Source organism: Pleurodeles waltl, chromosome 3_1 (genome assembly GCF_031143425.1).
Source record: "Pleurodeles waltl isolate 20211129_DDA chromosome 3_1, aPleWal1.hap1.20221129, whole genome shotgun sequence".
Lineage (NCBI taxonomy): Eukaryota > Metazoa > Chordata > Amphibia > Caudata > Salamandridae > Pleurodeles > Pleurodeles waltl.
The window spans coordinates 20,864,738-20,886,322 of NC_090440.1; the positions used below are offsets into that span (position 1 = coordinate 20,864,738).

Genomic DNA, 21,585 nt, shown 5'->3' on the forward strand with positions numbered 1-21,585 from the left:
AGGTCCTGAGTTCCTGCACTCAGACTGACTGAGTACCAGAGCATGGAAAAGCTGGAGAATCCAGCCAGTAAAATCACTGTGAGAAAGGACTGCATTGTAGCCTGGACCCCTCCCATGACCCCTGCCGAGACCTCAGCCTAGACGGGGAAGGGGGCGTTTCATGTGCCCACTGCCCGTGAATAGTCTCCCCTCAATCCTTCACCCCTCTCGGCACACACACCTAACAACCCTCACTGTACCCCTCTCGCCACCCACACCTTACAATCCTCACCTGAACCCCTCTCGCCACCCACACCTTACAACCCTCACCTGAACCCCTCTCACCACCCATACCCTCTCGCCACCCACACCTTACAACCCTCACCTGAACCCCTCTCGCCACCCACACCTTAAACCCTCACTGAACCCCTCTCGCCACCCACACCTTACAACCCTCACTGAACCCCTCTCCCCACCCCCACCTTACAACCCTCACCTGAACCCCTCTCGCCACCCACACCTAACAACCCTCACCTGAACCCCTCTCGACACCCACACCTTACAACCCTCACTTGAACCCCTCTCGCCACCCACACCTTACAACCCTCACCTGAACCCTTCTCGCCACCCACACCTTACAACCCTCACTGAACCCCTCTCGCCACCCACACCCTCTCGCCACCCACACCTTACAACCCTCACCTGAACCCTTCACCACAGCCTCCGGGAGACTTACACCACCTGGAAGAGGAGATGGGGAATGAGCCGGTTAAACCCACAGAAAAGGGAATACCATGAGGAATAGTGGGCCAGATGTAGGAAAGCATTTGCGAGTCGCAAACGGCAAAAATTGCCGTTTGCGACTCGCAAATCGCATTTTCCTATGCAGAAATGCATATTGCGAGTCGGGACCGACTCGCAATATGCATTTCAGAATCACAAATAGGAAGGGGTGTTCCCTTCCCATTTGCGATTCCTAGTGGTATGCAATACCATTTGCGACCGCATATGCGGTCGCAAATGGTGTCGCAGTTACCATCCACTTCAAGTGGATGGTAACCCACTCGCAAATTGGAAGGGGTCCCATGGGACCCCTTCCCCTTTGCGAATGGACTCAGTACTATTTTTCAGGAAAAAATACCGAAACTAAAGGTTTCGTTTTTTTTTTTAAGCGCAGCTCGTTTTCCTTTAAGGAAAACGGGCTACACTTAAAAAAAAAAAAACTGCTTTATTTAAAAGCAGGTCACGAACACGGAGGTCTGCGGACGACAGCAGGCCTCCATGTTTGCGAGTGCCTAGACTCGCTATGGGGCCGCAATTTGCGACCCACCTCATTAATATTAATGAGGCGGGTCATTGCGACCCCATAGCGACTCGCAGACGGTGTCTGAGACACCGGGCCAGATGTAGGAAAATTGCAAATTGCGACTTGCAATGCAGACGGTGTCTCAGACACCGTCTGCGAGTCGCTATGGGGTCGCAATGACCCACCTATTAATATTAATGAGGTGGGTCGCAAATTTCGGCCCCATAGCGACTATGGGCACTCGCAACCATGGAGGCCTGCTGTAGTCAGCAGACCTTCGTGTTCGTGACTGCTTTTAAATAAAGCAGTTTTTTTTTTTTAAGTGTAGCCCGTTTTCCTTAAAGGAACCACTCCCTGCCCTGAAAAAATTGTTTTGGGTCCATTCACAAAGTGGAAGGGGTCCCATGGGACCCCTTCCAATTTGCGAGTGGGTTACCATCCACTTCAAGTGGATGGTAACTGCGACACCCTTTGCGACCGCATATGTGGTCGCAAATGGTATTGCATACCACTCCCCTTCCTATTTGCGAGTCGGAAATGCATATTGCGAGCCGGTCCCGACTCGCAATATGCATTTCTGCATAGGAAAATGCGATTTGCGAGTCGCAAACGGCAATTTTTGCCGTTTGCGACTCGCAAATCGTTTCCTGCATCTGGCCCACCACCGTTCTGCATTGCAAATTGCGAGTTGCAATATTGCTACATCTGGCCCAGTGTCCGGTGGGTTGTTACCGCACATTAATGGTAATTAGTGCACCTTGTAATGTGCGACAGAGAAAGACTGGGGCGTGGCTCAGCGTGGATGAGAGGCCGAGTTATCCCCACACCTACGGACACTCAGCAGGGGCACCTCGCCACCGCCTGACTGCAAGGGAAGGCCGAGAGTGCAGGAGTCCATCAGAACGTAAGAGAGACCATGATGTGCCTAGTAGTCATTCACTCAGCAGAGGCCACACCGCACATCTGGAAGAAGCCTTTCTATCCCGGGTAACTGATGCCTCGATGCCCGGACTGTGACGTCACGTGGCTCCTTCCTTCCACACAGGCTGCTCTGGGGTAGATTGGATGCACTTTCGGGCCGCATAACTGCCTGCATCATCGCGTGCGCGCCTTTAGAGGGTAGAACCCGACATCTGTGCACTTCCGTAGCCAAGGATGCCACACACCGACCGCTCCACGGATGGCAAGAGCTGGCTCGTGTGACCACTTCTACCCTCACACTTCTCTCCCACCCCTGTGGAAGTGCAGGTGCGGGCTTACGTCACAGTTTGAGTAGTTTCACACTATAACATTGAAACATAAGCGAGACTGCACACAACAGCGCGCGCGCGCTCGCCCGCCCACGCACGCACACACACTCTCTCTCAAGCATTCAATTCCAACCGATAAGCAGAAGAAACCCATCCCTCACTCTTTTTCTCTTCAAATTCACAGACAAGCATAGCATCAAAACTTATTAAATGGCACAACTCTGGTCCGGACGCGTAACACCAAAAAACTCCCCATATAGGCCACGTGAGGAGCGTGCACTGTCCCACCTCTGACCCCCCACGGGGTAGCGTGCTATCCCTCTGCCAATGCACTCTGGTGACTAGTTAGGCGTACGGAGAGCTCTATAGGTACAACTGCAACACCCATCATCCTCGAACCCCACAGCTTGCAAGGTTATAATGGTGGCAACACGTCCCTAAGGGCACAACCAACCCTGCCTTCCGTACAGAGAGCACATGCCCACAGTGAAGAGACGGAGGAGAGATACAGGTTGTGAGATGGAGGGTCGGGTGTGGAGAGGGCTGAGGCAGAGACACATTTGGAGACAGACAGAGGGGGGGCCAGAGAGCGCCAGTGTCGCCTGAGACATCTGCAGTGGAGAGAGGTGCATTGAGAGACAGGTGAGATGGACACAGGTGAGTTAGAGATCTGGGATGGGGGTTGGGGGGTACAGAGACACAAGGAGGCAGGGAAAGACAAAGGGTTGAGCTGAAGCAAAGTAAGGAGAGAGACAATAGATAGGAGAGTATCTCACACATTTTTAAATGTATAAATGTAATGCCAGCAGGCTACGGCTGTTCTGGGACGGCGGTGGTCCCGGGAAAATGTCCGCTTGTTCTAAGCCTCAAAATGTGCTTCAGCAACAGAAGGGGAATGTGACACCAAGTCCACACCCCTTACAGCAAAGTAAGGGGGCTCTGCAGGGAGGGGCTCATTTTATCTGAAAGGGATGAAACACCCCGACAGCAGCAGGACTGAGGTAACTAAGGCAAGAGACCCTAACTCCTAAATCTCCCCCAAAACATACACAGAGCAGATCCCGATCCGATTTTAGCTGAAAGCAATCTTATGTGGGAGAAAAACATGATAAACTTACTTGTAGCACTTTTGCAATGACTGGGGATATAAAAACACATGTCTAGTAGTACACTGCCATCTAGTGGTTTCAGGTAGTACTGCTCCCAAGAGTTTTTGAAAAACTAAAAACTAGCCAGTGGGGAGCCCCTCAAATGACATCTACCAGCACCCCGCGAACATATTTATATTACCAGCCGGGTCTGGTGGCTTAGTGGACTAATACATCAACTGTAAGAGTCTGTGCTCAACCTCGTGGTCACAGGTTCAAATCCCAGCGGGTACACTCACCCTTTCATGCTTCCGAGGTCGATAAAATGAGTAGCATTGAGTTGGGTAACAATAAACATCTGTTATTCAGCGCCAAGATGCCCTTTGGGAGAACGTGCACTTTACAAACACACCTTATGAACTTTACATAGCTGGAGCCCCTCTTTTGAATGATTGTTTGATCGGAGGGGCTTTTTATTAACCGTACGAGCACCTCTCCCAGGGATGCTCTCCATACGCCCTGGAAGGCCTTAGAGATAGGTTGGGCGCGCACCCGCAAAGGGGGTGTGGGGTTTGGACTCAGAGGAAGAAGTCAGCGAGTCACCCACATAAAGCCGGACCACCCTTTGCAGGGAGAGGTCAGTGGGAGGTTCAGCCTATGAATAGAACATGGACGTCATTTAGGGGTCAGAGCTGCTACCCGTGGCTTTCCGCTTGCGACCCCTGGCACTGCCTTTGCGACCCCATGGCCTCAGAGGAGGCAAAACCAGTGCCAGGAGCACAGGGGGCAGCTCATAATTATGGACATCACATAGGCATTGCCAAGGGTTGCAGCTGAGACCGGTGGTTACATCTTGCGACCCCCTGGCACTGCCTTTGCGACCCCTGGCCTCAGAAGAGACAAAATCAGGGCCAGGAGCACAGGGGGCAGCTCATAATTGTGGACATCATATAGGGGTTGCCAAGGGATGCAGCTGCGACCTGTGGCTTTACCTCTTGCGACCCCTGGCACTGCCTTTGCGACCCCTGGCCTCAGAGGAGGCAAAATCAGGACCAGGAACACAAAGGGCAGCTTGTCCTTATGGATGTGTTGGGGCTTCTCCCTCTTTGTTTGCTCTCAATGTTTTTAGTACACAAATAGTGAATAACGTTTTATTATTCACTATTAGTACAATGGAGTACAATTAGCTGAAATGTGATCTTCCCAGGCAGCTGAGGAAAGTAAACAAATGCTTTTAAGTGTATGATTTGTGTGTGCTCGCGGGGCAGGGTGTTTTTTGTGTGTCCGTGTAAGTGTGAATGAGAGTGAAAGGGCGTGTGAGGTCCCCTGGTATTTTGGTGAATTGACGTTCATGGGCAAGAGGGGTCAGAGGGAGGGTCACTCAGAAAGAGGCCGAGATGCGACACAAAGCCGTGAAGACCTTCGCGAACAGGGATCAGCGGGAGGGTTAGTCTGCGCAAACAAGGGTCACGGCCTCATGCAAAGACGAGTCAGCAGAAGGTTCAGCCCATGAATAGAGAGGTCAGTCTTCACAATAACAGAGGTCACTGGGAGGTTCACAGGAGTCAGCAGGAGGGTGAGCCTGCACAATGAGTGGTCAACAAGGAAGTTCGGCCTGTGCAAAGAGAGGTCAGCGGGATGGTCAGTCTCCATGAAGAGGTGTCAGTGGTAGGGTCAACCTTTGCAAAGAAGGGCCGGTGGAAGGTCAACCTTCAGTAATGAGACGGTCAGTGAAAGTCAATCTTCAGCAATGACGGGGTCAGCAGAAGGTCCATCTTGAGCAATGGGGGGGGTCAGTAGAAGGTTACCCTTCAGCAATGAGGGGGTGGGTGGAAGGTCAAGCTTCAGCAATGAGGGGGTCGGTGAAAGGTCATTCTTCAGCAATGAGCGGGTCAGCGGAAGGTCAACCTTCAGCAATCGTGGGGTCGGTGGAAGGTCAACCTTCAGCAATGAGGGCGTCAGCAGAAGGTCAACCTTCAGCAATGAGGGGATCAGCAGAAGATCAACCTTGAGCACTGAGGGGGGCAGCAGAAGGTCAACCTTCAGCAATGAGGGGGTCAGCAGAAGGTCAACCTTCAGTAATGAGGGGGTCAGCAGAAGGTCAACCTTGAGCACTGAGGGGTCAGTGGAAGGTTACCTGTCAGCAACGAGAGGGTCGGTGGAAGGTCAATCTTCAGCAATGAGGGGGTCAGTAGAAGGTCAACCTTCAGCAATGAGGGGGTCAGCAGAAGGTCAACCTTCAGCAATGAGGGGGTCAGCGGGAGGTCAACCTTAAGCAAAGAGGGGGGGGGGGGTCGGTGGAAGGTCAATTTTCAGCAATGAGGGGGTCAGCGGAAGGTCATCCTTCACCAATAAGGGGATCAGCGGAAGGTCAACCTTCAGCAATGAAGGAGGTCAGTGGAAGGTCAATCTTCAGCAATGAGGGGGTCAGTGGAAGGTCATCCTTCAGCAATCAGACAGTCAGTGAAAGGTCAATCTTCAGCAGTGAGGGGGTCAGCGGAAGGTCAACCTTCAGCAATAAGGCGGTCGTGGAAGGTCAATCTTCAGCAATGAGGGGGTCAGCAGAAGGTCAACCTTCAGCATTAAGGGGGTCAGTGGAAGGTTACCCTTCAGCAACGAGGAGGTCAGCAGAAGGTCAAGCTTCAGCAATGAGACGGTATGCGGATGAGGGGTCAGCCTTTGCAAAGAGGGGTCGGTGGAAGGTCAACCTTCAGCAATGAGGGGGTCAGTGGAAGTGTCTGCCATTGCAAAGGAGGGGGGGGGGCAGTGGAAGCTCACCCTTCAACAACGAGTGGTCAGACTGCACAGAAGGATTAGCAGAAGGGCCAGCCTGCAGAAAGAGCAGCTAACGGAAGGGTCAGCGGGAGTGGGAAGTATCATCCCACACAGAGGAGTTAGCAGGGGGTCAGCAGGAGGTTCTGGCAGTAAAAAGAGGGGCTAGCAGAGGTTCACCCCACACAAACAGGATGACCACTCCTTACAAAGATCGAGTAGCAGCAGGGTCAGCCTCTGCCAAGAGGGGGTGATCAGCAGGGTCAGCCTGTGCCAAGAGGGGGTGAGTGGCAGGGTCAGCCTGTGCCAAGAGGGGGTGAGTGGCAGGGTTCAGCCTGTGCCAAGAGGGGGTGAGCGGCAGGATCAGCCTCTGCCAAGAGGGGGTGAGTGGCAGGGTCAGCCTCTGCCAAGAGGGGGTGAGTGGCAGGGTCAGCCTCTGCCAAGAAGGGGTGAGTGGCAGGGTCAGTCTCTGCCATGAGGGGGTGAGCGGCAGGGTCAGCCTGTGCCAAGAGGGGGTGAGTGGCAGGGTCAGCCTGTGCCAAGAGGGGGTGATCGGCAGGGTCAGCCTGTGCCAAGAGGGGGTGAGTGGCAGGGTCAGCCTGTGCCAAGAGGGGGCGAGCGGCAGGGTCAGCCTGTGCCAAGAGGGGGTGAGCCAGCAGGGTCAGCCTGTGCCAAGACGGGGTGATCGGCAGGGTCAGCCTGTGCCAAGAGGGGGTGAGCGGCAGGGTCAGCCTCTGCCAAGAAGGGGTGAGCGGCAGGGTCAGCCTGTGCCAAGAAGGGGTGAGCGGCAGGGTCAGCCTGTGCCAAGAAGGGGTGAGCGGCAGGGTCAGCCTGTGCCAAGAGGGGGTGAGTGGCCGGGTCAGCCTGTGCCAAGAGGGGGTGAGCGGCAGGGTCAGCCTGTGCCAAGAGGGGGTGAGCGGCAGGGTCAGCTTGTGCCAAGAGGGGGTGAGTGGAAGGGTCAGCCTGTGCCAAGAAGGGGTGAGCTGCATGGTCAGCCTGTGCCAAGAGGGGGTGAGCTGCAGGGTCAGCCTGTGCCAAGAGGGGGTGAGCGGCAGGGTCAGCCTGTGCCAAGAGGGGGTGATCGGCAGGGTCAGCCTGTGCCAAAAGGGGGTGAGTGGCAGGGTCAGCCTGTGCCAAGAGGGGGTGAGCGGCAGGGTCAGCCTTTGCCAAGAGGGGGTGAGCTGCAGGGTCAGCCTGTGCCAAGAGGGGGTGAGTGGCAGGGTCAGCCTGTGCCAAGAGGGGGTGAGCGGCAGGGTCAGCCTTTGCCAAGAGGGGGTGAGCTGCAGGGTCAGCCTGTGCCAAGAGGGGGTGAGCGGCAGGGTCAGCCAGTGCCAAGAAGGGGTGAGCGGCAGGGTCAGTCTGTGCCAAGAGGGGGTGAACGGCAGGGTCAGCTTGTTCCAAGAGGGGGGGAGCGGCAGGGTCAGCCTGTGCCAAGAAGGGGTGAGCGGCAGGGTCAGCCTGTGCCAAGAGGGGGTGAGCGGCAGGGTCAGCCAGTGCCAAGGAGGGGTGAGCGGCAGGGTCAGTCTCTGCCAAGAGGGGGTGAACCAGCAGGGTCAGCCTCTGCCAAGAGGGGGTGAGCGGCAGGGTCAGCCTGTGCCAAGAAGGGGTGAGCGGCAGGGTCAGCCTGTGTCCAGAGGGCCTGAGCAGGCGGGTCAGCCCACGCGAAGAGGGTTAGTGGTAGGTTCAGCCCACACCAAGAGGGTTAGTGGTAGGTTCAGCCCACGCGAAGAGGGTTAGTGGTAGGTTCAGCCCACGCCAAGAGGGTTAGTGGTAGGGTTAGCCCACGCCAAGAGGGTTAATGGTAGGGTCAGCCCACGCCAAGAGGGTTAGTGGTAGGGTCAGCCCACGCCAAGAGGGTTAGTGGTAGAGTCAGCCCACGCCAAGAGGGTTAGTGGTAGGGTCCGCCCAAGCCAAGAAGGGTTAGTGGTAGAGTCAGCCCACGCCAAGAGGGTTAGTGGAAGGGTCAGCCCACGCCAAAAGGGTTAGTGGTAGGGTTAGCCCACGCCAAGAGGGTTAGTGGTAGGGTCAGCCCACGCCAAGAGGGTTAGTGGTAGGTTCAGCCCACGCCAAGAAGGGTTAGTGGTAGGTTCAGCCCACGCCAAGAGGGTTAGTGGTAGAGTCAGCCCAAGCCAAGAGGGTTAGTGGTAGGGTCAGCCCACGCCAAAAGGGTTAGTGGTAGGGTTAGCCCACGCCAAGAGGGTTAGTGGTAGGTTCAGCCCACGCCAAGAGGGTTAGTGGTAGGTTCAGCCCACGCCAAGAGGGTTAGTGGTAGGGTCAGCCCACGCCAAGAAGGGTTAGTGGTAGAGTCAGCCCACGCCAAGAGGGTTAGTGGTAGGGTCAGCCCACGCCAAGAAGGGTTAGTAAATGGATCAGCCCACACTGGATAGAGGTAGTGGGTTGGTGAACCACACTGGAGAGGGAATTTGGATGGGTGACGCTGCACTGGGGCAGGGGGGAATCTGTGGCTTAGGTCCCCACAGCAGGTCTCCCCCTTCTTTCCAGTTTGGAGTTCACTCCTTGGTGCTGACATACTCAGCCTTGTTCCGATACCAGCTCACAGTCAGTGCAAGTTGGCTCTATTACTCACTTCCCAGTTTCAGCAAAGCAGCTCCACCGACTCAAATGCTGAGCCAGTTACAAATGGTCTGCTTCATAAGTTGAATCTGTTGGTGTCCCGGGGGCTACTGGGAGATCAGTCCACCCTCATCCTTTTTCAGACAAAACCCACAACTCTTGGTTGGGGTGGTCACGCTCCCATCCACAGGTCAGCACTCGTCTGCTACCAAGTTCCTCCACTACATACGTCCGTGAGTTTGCTCTCTCTTCCATATGTTCAGACTTTCAGCTGCGTTCTATCTCTTGGAGCGCCCAGTCCGGGATCCGGTGGACAATGGGTCACAAGTACAACCTACACCTGCCGCGTCTGATGGAGTGACTGTGTCCATGTGACAGGCAGCAGACCTCACCGTGCAAACTACACCCATGAAACATCCAATGGTGCCGTCTGGAGCACCCACAGATGTATATCACCTCGCGGAAGTGGGGGAGATGTCTCCACCCTATCCTTTCACCACCAGGCACTCTCAGGTCTATAAAGCAAGAGGTCAGGCGGAAACTTTCAAATGATCACAATAGTAATGATGGCCTACCCCTCACGTAGGTCACTTACATGCACTCCTCACATGGAATACCAAGGCTGGCCTCACCCACACTGGTTGACTGCCTCTGGTCCTAGGTCTTCACAATCCCCTTTCTAATTCTGCCCTCCAGCTGTTGTGCTTTGAAGCCTCACTGTAGCACTAGACCTAGCCTCCGCCTTACGCATTCCTCTCTGATCTCTATGCGCCATCATCCTCTCCTGCAGCTTTAGCCTGCAGCTCCTGGGGGTTCCCTCAAAAGTAATCTGGTCCAAGACCCAACTCCTTCATGCAAAGAACAGGCAGGCTGAGCGCGTGCAGTTGGAAAATTAAATACAGTGCACTCACATGCAATCTGCAGCACTCACATAAGTAGTACTGCCATTTCCCTTGATCTGTCACAGGAAACACATGCACCGAGAAAGAGGTTAGTGATTTCTAAATGCACCAGCAAGTCCAGGCTAAAGAAACAACCAGGGACCTGCTTTGTCCTGCACTGCAAGGGGACGGTGGGCGGGAGGGCCTGACATGGCTAGCGGTGGGCTTTGCCAGCCTCTGATGGAACTTCAGCTCAGGCAGGGCACTGTCATGAGCCCTCTGGAACAGACATGTAGCCTGGACGTGAGGCATTGGAACTGTCTCCCCAGCCTTCACATCACTTTCCTGAGATGCACCTGTCCCAGCACTGCTTTTGTGTTGAATAATTAATGTTAGGGATGAGCTTTCTAAAATGCAAAGCTCTGCTGTGCTTTCCAGTACTCAGACACTGTACGTGCAGTGCTTTCCAGTACTCAGACAATGTATGTGCAGTGCTTTCCTATACTCAGACACTGAACGTGCAGTGCTTTCCAGTACTCAGACACTGTACGTGCAGTGCTTTCCTATACTCAGACACTGTACCTGCAGTGCTTTCCAGTACTCAGACACTGTACGTGCAGTGCCTTCCAGTACTCAGACACTGTACGTGCAGTGCTTTCCTATACTCAGACACTGTACGTGGAGTGCTTTCCTATAGTCAGACACTGTACGTGCAGTGAATTCCAGTTCTCAGACACTGTACGTGCAGTGCTTTCCTATACTCAGACACTGTACGTGCAGTGCTTTCCAGTACTCAGACACTGTATGTACAGTGCTTTCCAGTACTCAGACACTGTACGTGCAGTGCTTTCCTATACTCAGACACTGTACGTGCAGTGCTTTCCTATAGTCAGACACTGAACGTGCAGTGAATTCCAGTTCTCAGACACTGTACGTGCAGTGCTTTCCTATACTCAGACACTGTACGTGCAGTGCTTTCCAGTACTCAGACACTGTATGTGCAGTGCTTTCCAGTACTCAGACACTGTACGTGCAGTGCTTTCCTATACTCAGACACTGTACGTGCAGTGCTTTCCTATAGTCAGACACTGTACGTGCAGTGAATTCCAGTTCTCAGACACTGTACGTGGAGTGCTTTCCTATACTCAGACACTGTACGTGCAGTGCTTTCCAGTACTCAGACGCTGTACGTGTGGTGCTTTCCTATACTCAGACACTGTACGTGCAGTAAATTCCAGTACTCAGACGCTGTACGTGTGGTGCTTTCCTATACTCAGACATTGTACGTGCAGTGTTTTCCTGTACTCAGACACTGTACGTGCAGCTGTTGGGACGGTAAGTCTGCTGCATGTCTCTGGAGACCGCGCTTCCCCTGCCTTAAGGTGATCTACAGCCAAGTCATTTAAACTTACTGTATGGTTTCTGGATTCCTATCTCAGTGAACATGAGAAACATGTATGTCCACTGAGGATCTCCATGTTTACATGGACTGAGACCCCAGAGCTTAGCTCTGAGGTCGAGGGTGGCATTCATAGTGCACCCCTATTTCACAGAGAGGGACTACTGCCCTCTCTACCAAGGCGGTGGTTGACTGTCAGTGGTGGTAGCAATAAATCTATAGTCAGGGATACCTGTATCCTTGTACCCTTGGTGGGGTGGGGGGTACTAGCCACCCTCCTGATCACGTCTGTGAAGTCTTTTTGCCTCTGTCTACCTGAGATGTGTGTTTGAGAGTCAGTAGGTTCCCTGGGGGAGAATGGTGAAGTGAGCCATTGTGTCTGATGTGAGCTGAGCTGTTCTGCATGACAATCCAGATCCCCCTTGCCCCTCCCTATTGCTTGGAGAAGCTTGGTGGGCTGGGGCAGACACTAGCTCTTATCTGTGTTTAGCTGCCCTAACTCTGCGAGGAGGGATGAAGGCCAGTGCTTCCTGGTCTGCAGTTAATTAAAATTCCTCTCTGGGGAATATCCCAGGCTTATACCAAGAGCCTGTCCTGAAGCCCAGTAACTCTTCCTATACATGTCTTATACACGCAGTGAGCATGACACAGAGAGGCCTCATGATTGGAGGGGCACCCAGGATTCAAAAGTGGCGGACCTTCTGATTGGCTCAGTCTATCGATCAGCCTATCAATCAGAGGTGATACAAGTCTGGCTTGAGTTGTCAGTGGTTGTTCAAAACTGGTCTTCTGTTCTAACAAGCATCTATAGAAGCCAGCTGTGGGACCGCCGTGTAAGGGCAAGGAAGCCTGCTCACCGCGTCCGAACTTGAGAGTTTTCTCTGTGATGGATGGATTCTGTTGTGAAGGAATTTGCGCCTGTGAAAGGGCAAAAGGTCAATCAGCAACCTGAATGCAGGTGCAGAGGACCAGCTGTTTGTGGGGCTTGTCGAGCGGAGCAGCATCAGCTTGGAAAACAAGGAAATTGCAATCAGCTGCTCAAGATAAGGAAGCTTACAGCACATCAATGAAGGGAGAAGGTGAGGTCACTTCTGCCCAGACCCCTCCCCTGAGCTGTTGGAGCCTGGGATACTTACAGTTACAACCTGTAGCTGGGGAAGAGTGTCCTGTGGTACAAGCCCGTTCCTTTCTCTACGTGATACATGTGGGTACCAGGGTTTACTCACACTCTGGCCATCTAAAACCCTCCTACAGCTAGCCAGTGGCTACTGGTCTAGTGGGAGTCCAGTAAACTGTGCCAAGACATGAGGCACCTGTGATCAGATCCCTGATGTCACCAGAGCGGTGTCCTTGCTAAGGACGGGAGGGCACTACTCTTTTTTGGGTGGTGGGTTCTGGGGCTGATCTGGAACGTTTGACTTCACATCATATGCTGAAACTACACCATTACCCTACAAGGATTGGTATCCTGGCTCTAGCAAATGGGAGCAACCCTGTGCAACATGGTCTGCAATATGCAATGCTAACTGTGTGTCTACATGCTAACTTTGTTTGTATAGTGCGTAGTGTCTAGGCGCTATAATACTGTTTGGGTTCAGAACTCTGGCCCAGAGGGTCCTAGAGATGTTTGGTGTTCACTGTTTATCCTAGCTTTATGTGTAGTATATTTCTCTTATGTGCATTAAAGTACTTTTCTTTTTTAAAAGTAAAGCACTGACTGGACATTGATAATATTAGCTGGTAGTACAGTGTACCCTGTATTCCGAATGTCTAACCCCACCTCACCTCCTTGAGTAAGCCTTGGACTGCTCTGCCTTGCTAACCTGAGAGAGTCAAGTGCTGGAGAGGAGTATTTGGTTATCCAGTTTTGGGCCCACATGTACTGAGGGTCCTAGGACACCAGTGGGGGACACTCCAGTGATGCAATTGGAGCGGGGAAGCCCCTGAGTGCCGTGGTGCCCATTGGTGGCAAGAGGTGTTGGATCACTAGACTTCAGGCTTAGTGGACACTGATGCCAGTTGATAAGTCCAGCAGATACTCATAAGCTATATATAAAATGGCAGATGACATTGGAGAGGAATTTTAACTGCAGACCTTGACCATAGAGGAACTAAAGCAAATGTGCGCTGACACGGGGTGGAAGGTCTCAAGGTCTAAGGACAGGGAACACGTGGTTAGCCACATGAGAAAGTGCTTTGAGGAAGAGGTCACTGCAGTGTGGGAGGTGAAGATCACTGTTGTCACAAGCCCGGTTCCCCTACACCTTCCCGTAGGCTTTCCCCTCCCCCTGTCTCCAGAGCTACCTTTTCCCTGCTCCAGGATTTGCCTCCTTAGGAGGGACTGACTTAGCTGAGACCCTGAATCTCCAGCTGAAACTCCAAGACGCTAAGGACTTCGCAGAGAAGAAAGCAAGGGAATTTGAGAGGGAGAAGCTGTTTTTTCTCTGGGGGCAGTAAATTCTCTCCCGTGGGGTTGCATACCTGGGCTCTGTCTGTTAGCCCTGGGACACACTCCGGATAAGCCGCGTGCTCTCTATATCTTGTTCATTCATTCATTCATGCATTTATGCGTCACATGTCTGTGTTGTTGAGAAGGAAGGTGTGTGGGACACTGCTCAGCCTTGCAGGGTGGTCTGTATGACTACTGTGTTTGCCATCCTTGTCTGTACCTTTCAAGTTATAAAACAGAAGGCACATTATCACTGTCGACAGTTTACTTGCACCCTGGCACTCCGATGTGAACTGTACTCTTTGTCAGGAGCAGGCAGAGCATTTAACCACAGTCCAATCTCCTGAAAGGCAAACTTGCTCACTTGATGGGATGAAGGCGATAATTACTCTTAAATAAGCAGTGTAGAACCAGAAGTTGCTCATCAAATGATAGGTTTGTGCAAACATGAGAGATCTACAGCTGCATGCAATCTCAGGATCTTTATCATATTTTTAAATCAGACAGTCTATAAAGACAAAGAACTGTACAGAGCTGAGACTTTTAATCAAACAAGGATGTCTACATGTTTCAGCCTCTTTTCAGAATGTTGGAACCTTCATCAGGAAATAATGTCCACAATGTGTAATGAACTGACAGAGTACAATTAAAATGATGTATCATTTTCATTCCAGCTATTAAGTAAACTGCACATTTCTGTGTACTATTCATGACTAGAATCAAGTCTATGAAGAGGGAAATGACAAATATCACTCAATTGGAACTGGAGATCAGTCGCGTACAGATCTAAACAACATTTTTTTTTTTTTATTTCATGTCACTTAGTCAATGAATGCCCTAAACATTACTTTAATGAGCCAGGCATTATGTGGAAAGAAAGCTACTTGGTGAGTCATGTATGGTTATGTATCGAGAAGGGTAGAATAGTTTTCAATCAGCAAACTGTGGAACTAAACGCTGTGTAGACACAGAGTGAGCATTTGGTAATAGTTTTCACACACAAAGTATTTTATAAAATGTTCCATGAGCAGCCAGCCCCAGAATAATACAATTATGGGTGAGTATTCATGGAAGAGTAATCAGTGACTGAGGGTCTGATTTAGATAATGGCAGATGCATAGGATATAATGGCATTTAGATTTCGGCAGACGGAACATCTGTCACGATTGTAACAGAGAAACTTGTCCGCCAATATCTGAATCAGGCCCGGAGTTATCTAGAAGGCAGAGAAGATGATAAGCATTCATAGTTATACTCACGGCTACACCCTTGGAGATTTGTTTGTAAGTACCACCTGCAGTTGAGCACAACACCCACCGGCAGTACAATATATTTGTACGTGAGAGAAACAGTAGGTGAGAGGCAAAGAGAGAAAGAAGAAAATACAGGGAGAAGCCTAGAACTACTAGAGAACAGTCAGCGGGGACCACCGATCGAAGAGTAATTTGCAATTCCCTCCTGTAGAATAGCAGAATGCAATTCAGCACAGGTACTCACCTCTTGCAGCCGCTCGATGTGGGTCCGGCACACCTCCAGGTCACTGTCCCCAGGCACCACGATGATCCCCAGGGGGACGGCTGAAATCAGAGAGCAGCAGATTAAATAAAATCACAGACCTGTAGTTATCAAACCACAACCGAGGGGTTAGGGTTGGGACATGTTAACTCTGGAACCTCACCACGCTTCTCCATCATGGGGGCTACGGTGTCTATGGGCTACTAGAGGGCCTGTGGGTCAATGGAGGAGCGGGTGGGGGAAAGAAGGGGAGAAGCAGCACACAAAGGACAGAGCAACAAGATGTGGGGTGGTAAGTACACAATGGTGAGAGCAACACAGAGCACATGGGACAGGGGAGTTTAGGGGGAGAGACAGAGTAGCACATGAAGTAGAGAGCAACAAGGTCTGTGGGGTGAGTAATTGGCTGGGGAGAAGCACATAAGGGAGAGAGCAGGAAAACGTGCAATCTCGTGGAGGGCTTGAACAAAAAATAAAATAAAACAGTTTCCTAGAAGCGAGCACCGCAACGATACAAGTCAGTCAATGAAAAGGACGGTAAAGAGGGTACACTCTAAGGGAGGAATAAACATAGCGAGAGGAAAGAAAGTCTTTGAGACGCAAGCAAACAAGAGTGAGAATCAAAGGTAAGCAATGGGAGGGCGTAAGCCCACTGTAAGTTCACACTTGGTCTTTTTCAACCACACAACTTCTGCTGTGTGGTGAGCGAGACCTAAAACTGCACCCAGAGCTGGTAAGTGAGTTGGTGATTGCGCCCTGTGGGCTTCCTTCGGGTACACTCTGGGGTACGGATGGAGTTTACAGACTCACAGGCCTCTTTCAGCTTCTCCTTGTCGTAGTGCAAGGCCTCGTAGTCGTGCATGCTGATGCGATTCACCCGGATCCGCAGTCTCTCCGGCACCGGCTGCTGGCTGCAGGAAAGTGGAAGGATAGAGAACAGGCTCAGAGTGTCTTCTAGCTGCTTGGGCACAGGCGCCGACGCTGGGGACAGTGGAAGGGCTTGCTGGGGTAGAGTCCATGAAGGAATTGACTATGAATGAGGCAGTAAAGGGACTGCTGAAGTGTGAACGGTGTAAGGGTTAAGGCAGTGAGACAGTGGTACGACGCTGGCACCAGGGCGGTGTATGAAGGGTGGCAGTGGAGGATGGTGTACAGAGGCTGGCAGTGGAGGATGGTGTATAGAGGCTGGCAGTGGAGGATGGTGTATAGAGGCTGGCAGTGGAGGATGGTGTATAGAGGCTGGCAGTGGAGGATGGTGTATGGAGGGTGCAGTGGAGGATGGAGTATGAAGGCTGGTAGTGGAGGATGGTGCATGGAGGCTGGCAGTGGAGGATGGTGTATGGAGGCTGGCAGTGGAGAATGGAGGCTGGCAGTGGAGGATGGAGAATGGAGGCTGGCAGTGGAGGATGGAGGATGAAGAATGGAGGCTAGCAGTGGAGGATGGTGTATAGCGGCTGGCAGCGGAGGATGGTGTATAGAGGCTGGCAGTGGAGGATGGTTTATGGAGGCTGGCAGTGGAGGATGGAGAATGGAGGCTGGCAGTAGAGGAGGGAGAATGGAGGCTGGCAGTGGTGGATGGTGTATGAAGTCTGGCAGTGGAGCATGGTGTATGGAGGCTGGCAGTGGAGGATGGTGTATGGAGGCTGGCAGTGGTGGATGGTGTATGAAGGCTGGCAGTGGAGCATGGTGTATGAAGGCTGGCAGTGGAGGATGTTGTATGGAGGCTGGCAGTGGTGGATGGTGTATGAAGGCTGGCAGTGGAGCATGGTGGATGGAGGCTGGCAGTGGTGGATGGTGTATGAAGGCTGGCAGTGGAGCATGGTGTATGGAGGCTGGCAGTGGAGGATGTTGTATGGAGGCTGGCAGTGGTGGATGGTGTATGAAGGCTGGCAGTTGAGGATGGTGTATGGAGGCTGGCAGTGGAGGATGGTGTATGGAGGCTGGCAGTGGTGGATGGTGTATGAAGGGTGCAGTGGAGGATGGTGTATGGAGGCTGGCAGTGGAGGATGGAGAATGGAGGCTGGCAGTGAAGGATGGTGTATGGAGGCTGGCAGTGAAGGATGGTGTATGGAGGCTGGCAGTGGAGGACGGTGTATGGAGGCTGGCAGTGGTGGATGGTGTATGAAGGCTGGCAGTGGTGGATGGTGTATGGAGGCCGGCAGTGGAGGAAGGAGAATGGAGGCTTGCAGTGGAGGATGGTGTATGGAGGCTGGCAGTGGTGGATGGTGTATGAAGGCTGGCAGTGGAGGATGGTGTATGGAGGCTGGCAGTGGTGGATGGTGTATGAAGGGTGCAGTGGAGGATGGCGTATGGAGGCTGGCAGTGGAGGATGGAGAATGGAGGCTGGCAGTGAAGGATGGTGTATGGAGGCTGGCAGTGAAGGATGGTGTATGGAGGCTGGCAGTGGAGGACAGTGTATGGAGGCTGGCAGTGGTGGATGGTGTATGAAGGCTGGCAGTGGTGGATGGTGTATGGAGGCTGGCAGTGGAGGAAGGAGAATGGAGGCTTGCAGTGGAGGATGGTGTATGGAGGCTGGTAGTGGTGGATGGTGTATGAAGGCTGGCAGTGGTGGATGGTGTATGAAGGCTGGCAGTGGTGGATGGTGTATGGAGGCTGGCAGTGGAGGAAGGAGAATGGAGGCTTGCAGTGGAGGTTGGTGTATGGAGGCTGGCAGTGGAGGATGGTGTATGGAGGCTGGCAGTGGAGGATGGTGTATGAAGCACTGGCAGTGGAGGATGGTGTATGGAGGCTGGCAGTGGAGGGTGGTGTATGGGTGCCTTCCTGTGTATCAGGGAGGGTGCAGGACTGATGTCACTCAGACACTTATTAGGAGTGGAGGCTGTGGTACACTGCCACTGTGCAGGTTGTGGAGATGGCTAGCTGTGTGGCACTCTGTATGCGTGAGTGTGTGGGTGGGAGGGAGAGTGGGGCATGCCCTGGGGAGGATATAGCTGCACTGGTGCAGGGTTTGCCTCGGAGACCTGGCCCTCGGGAGGATGCAGCGGGGCTGGCTGCAGGAAGGATGCGGGGACACTGGTACTGGGGAAGGAGTAGGAGACCCGACCCTGGGGAGGATGCAACTGCACTGATGCTGTAGAAGGGTTAGGAGACCTGGCCCTGAGGAGGATGTAGGAAGGATGCAGCTGCACTGGTGCAGGGGTTTGCCTGGGAGACCTGGCCCTGGGGAGGATGCAGCTGCAGGAAGGATGGAGGCGCACTAGTGCTGTAGAAGGGTTAGGAGACCTGGCCCTGGGGAGGATGTAGGAAGGTTGGAGGCGCACTAGTGCTGTAGAAGGGTTAGGAGAACTGGCCCTGGAGAGGATGCAGCTGTACTGGTGCAGGGGGTTGCCTAGGAGACCTGGCCGTGGGGAGGATGCAGCGGTGCAGGCTGCAGGAACGATGGAGGTGCACTGGTGCAGGGGGTTGCCTAGGAGACCTGGCCGTGGGGAGGATGCAGCGGTGCTGGCTGCAGGAACGATGGAGGCGCACTGGTGCAGGGGTTTGCCTAAGAGACCTGGCCCTAGGGAGGATGCAGCTGCAGGAAGGATGGAGGCGCACTAGTGCTGTAGAAGGGTTAGGAGACCTGGCCCTGGGGAGGATGCAGGAAGGTTGGAGGTGCACTAGTGCAGGGGTTTGCCTAGGAGACCTGGCCCTGGGGAGGATGCAGCTGCACTGGTGCTGTAGAAGGGTTAGGAGACCTGGCCCTGGGAAGGATGCAGCTGCAGGAAGGATGGAGATGCACTGATGCAGGGGGTTGACTTGCGGTGCTGGCTGCAGGAAGGATGGAGGTGCACTGGTGCAGGGGTTTGCCTGCGAGAACTGGCCCTGGGGAGGATGCAGCAGTGCTGGCTGTAGGAAGGATGGAGGCGCACTGGTACTGTAGAAGGGTTAGGAGAACTGGCCTTGGGGAGGATGCAGCTGTACTGGTGCAGGTGGTTGCCTAGGAGACCTGGCCCTGGGGAGGATGCACTGGTGCTGGCTGCAGGAAGGATGTAGGTGCACTGGTGCAGTGGTTTGGCTAGGAGACCTGGCCCTGGGGAGGATGCAGTGGTGCTGGATGCAGGAATGATGCAGCTGCATTGGTGCAGGGATTTGCCTAGGAGACCTGGCCTGGGGAGGATGCAGTGATGCTGGATGCAGGAAGGATGCAGTTGCACTGGTGCAGGGGTTTGCCTAGAAGACCTTGCCCTGGGGAGGATGCAGTGGTGCTGGATGCAGGAAGGATACAGTTGCACTGGTGCAGGGGTTTGCCTAGGAGACCTGGCCCTGGGGAGGATGCAGCTGCAGGAAGGATGGTGATGCACTAGTGCAGGAGTTTGACTTGCGGTGCTGGCTGCAGGAAGGATGGAGGCGCACTGGTGCAGGGGTTTGCCTAGGAAACCTGGCCCTGAGGAGGATGCAGCGGTGCTGGATGCAGGAAGGATGCAGCTGCACTGGTGCAGGGGTTTGCCTAGGAGACCTGGCCCTGGGGAGGATGCAGCTGCAGGAAGGATGGTGATGCACTAGTGCAGGGGTTTGACTTGCGGTGCTGGCTGCAGGAAGGATGGAGGTGCACTGGTGCAGGGGTTTGCCTAGGAGACCTGGCCCTGAGGAGGATGCAGCGGTGCTGGATGCAGGAAGGATGCACCTGCATTGGTGCAGGGATTTGCCTAGGAGACATGGCCCTGGGGAGGATGCAGTGGTGCTGGATGCAGGAAGGATGCAGCTGCACTGGTGCAGGGGTTTGCCTAGAAGACCTTGCCCTGGGGAGGATGCAGTGGTGCTGGATGCAGGAAGGATGCAGCTGCACTGGTGCAGGGGTTTGCCTAGGAGACCTGGCTCTGGGGAGGATACAGCGGTGCTGGCTGCAGGAAGGATGGAGGCGCACTGGTGCTGTAGAACGGGGTAGGAGACCTGACCCCGGGGAGGATGCAGCTGCACTGGTGCTGTAGAAGGGTTAGGAGACCTGGCCCTGGGGAGGATGCAGCGGGGCTGGCTGCAGGAAGGATGAAGGCGCACTGGTACTGGGGATGGGGTAGGAGACCTGTCCCTAGGGAGGATGCAGCTGCACTGGTGCTGTATAAGGTTTAGGAGACCTGGCCCTGGGGAGGATGCAGCTGCACTGGTACTGTAGAAGGGTTAGGAGACCTGGTCCTCGGGAGGATGCAGCGGGGCTGGCTGCAGGAAGGATGCAGGCGCACTGGTACTGGGGAAGGGGTAGGAGACCTGGCCCTGGGGAGGATGCAGCTGCACTGGTGCTGTAGAAGGGTTAGGAGACCTGGCCCTAGGGAGGATGCAGCTGCAGGAAGGATGGAGATGCACTGGTGCAGGGGTTTGACTTGTGGTGCTGGCTGCAGGAAGGATGGAGGTGCACTGGTGCAGGGGTTTGCCTGCGAGAACTGGCCCTGGGGAGGATGCAGCGGTGCTGGCTGCAGGAAGGAAGGAGGCGCACTGATACTGTAGAAGGGTTAGGAGAACTGGCCCTGGAGAGGATGCAGCTGTACTGGTGCAGGGGGTTGCCTAGGAGACCTGGCCCTGGGGAGGATGCAGCAGTGCAGGCTGCAGGAACGATGGAGGCGCACTGGTGCAGGGGGTTGCCTAGGAGACCTGGCCGTGGGGAGGATGCAGCGGTGCTGGCTGCAGGAACGATGGAGGCACACTGGTGAAGGGGTTTGCCTAAGAGACCTGGCCCTGGGGAGGATGCAGCTGCAGGAAGGATGGAGGCGCACTAGTGCTGTAGAAGGGTTAGGAGACCTGGCCCTGGGGAGGATGCAGGAAGGTTGGAGGTGCACTAGTGCAGGGGTTTGCCTAGGAGACCTGGCCCTGGGGAGGATGCAGCTGCACTGGTGCTGTAGAAGGGTTAGGAGACCTGGCCCTCGGAAGGATGCAGCTGCAGGAAGGATGGAGATGCACTGGTGAAGGGGTGACTTGCGGTGCTGGCTGCAGGAAGGATGGAGGTGCACTGGTGCAGGGGTTTGCCTGCAAGAACTGGCCCTGGGGAGGATGCAGCGGTGCTGGCTGCAGGAAGGATGGAGGCGCACTGATTCTGTAGAAGGGTTAGGAGAACTGGCCTTGGGGAGGATGCAGCTGTACTGGTGCAGGTGGTTGCCTAGGAGACCTGGCTCTGGGGAGGATACAGCGGTGCTGGCTGCAGGAAGGATGGAGGCGCACTGGTGCTGTAGAATGGGGTAGGAGACCTGACCCCGGGGAGGATGCAGCTGCACTGGTGCTGTAGAAGGGTTAGGAGACCTCGCCCTGGGGAGGATGCAGCGGGGCTGGCTGCAGGAAGGATGCAGGCGCACTGGTACTGGGGAAGGGGTAGGAGACCTAGCCCTAGGGAGGATGCAGCTGCAGGAAGGATGGAGATGCACTGGTGCAGGGGTTTGACTTGTG

The 21,585-nt window shown here is 54.1% G+C and overlaps 1 protein-coding gene across 15 annotated transcripts in view; it reads right to left on the reverse strand.

The window, feature by feature from the left end:
* DGKZ (diacylglycerol kinase zeta) overlaps positions 1 to 21,585 on the reverse strand; it is a 731,702-nt gene that overhangs the window by 176,724 nt on the left and 533,393 nt on the right. For all 15 annotated transcript variants that reach the window (XM_069221731.1, XM_069221725.1, XM_069221730.1 and 12 more), the window contains 2 exons: positions 16,024 to 16,124; positions 15,196 to 15,275 (listed from right to left, as the gene is read on the reverse strand). In XM_069221731.1, coding sequence (XP_069077832.1) covers positions 15,196 to 15,275; positions 16,024 to 16,124 — 181 coding nt within the window. The remainder of the gene's footprint in view (positions 1 to 15,195; positions 15,276 to 16,023; positions 16,125 to 21,585) is intronic.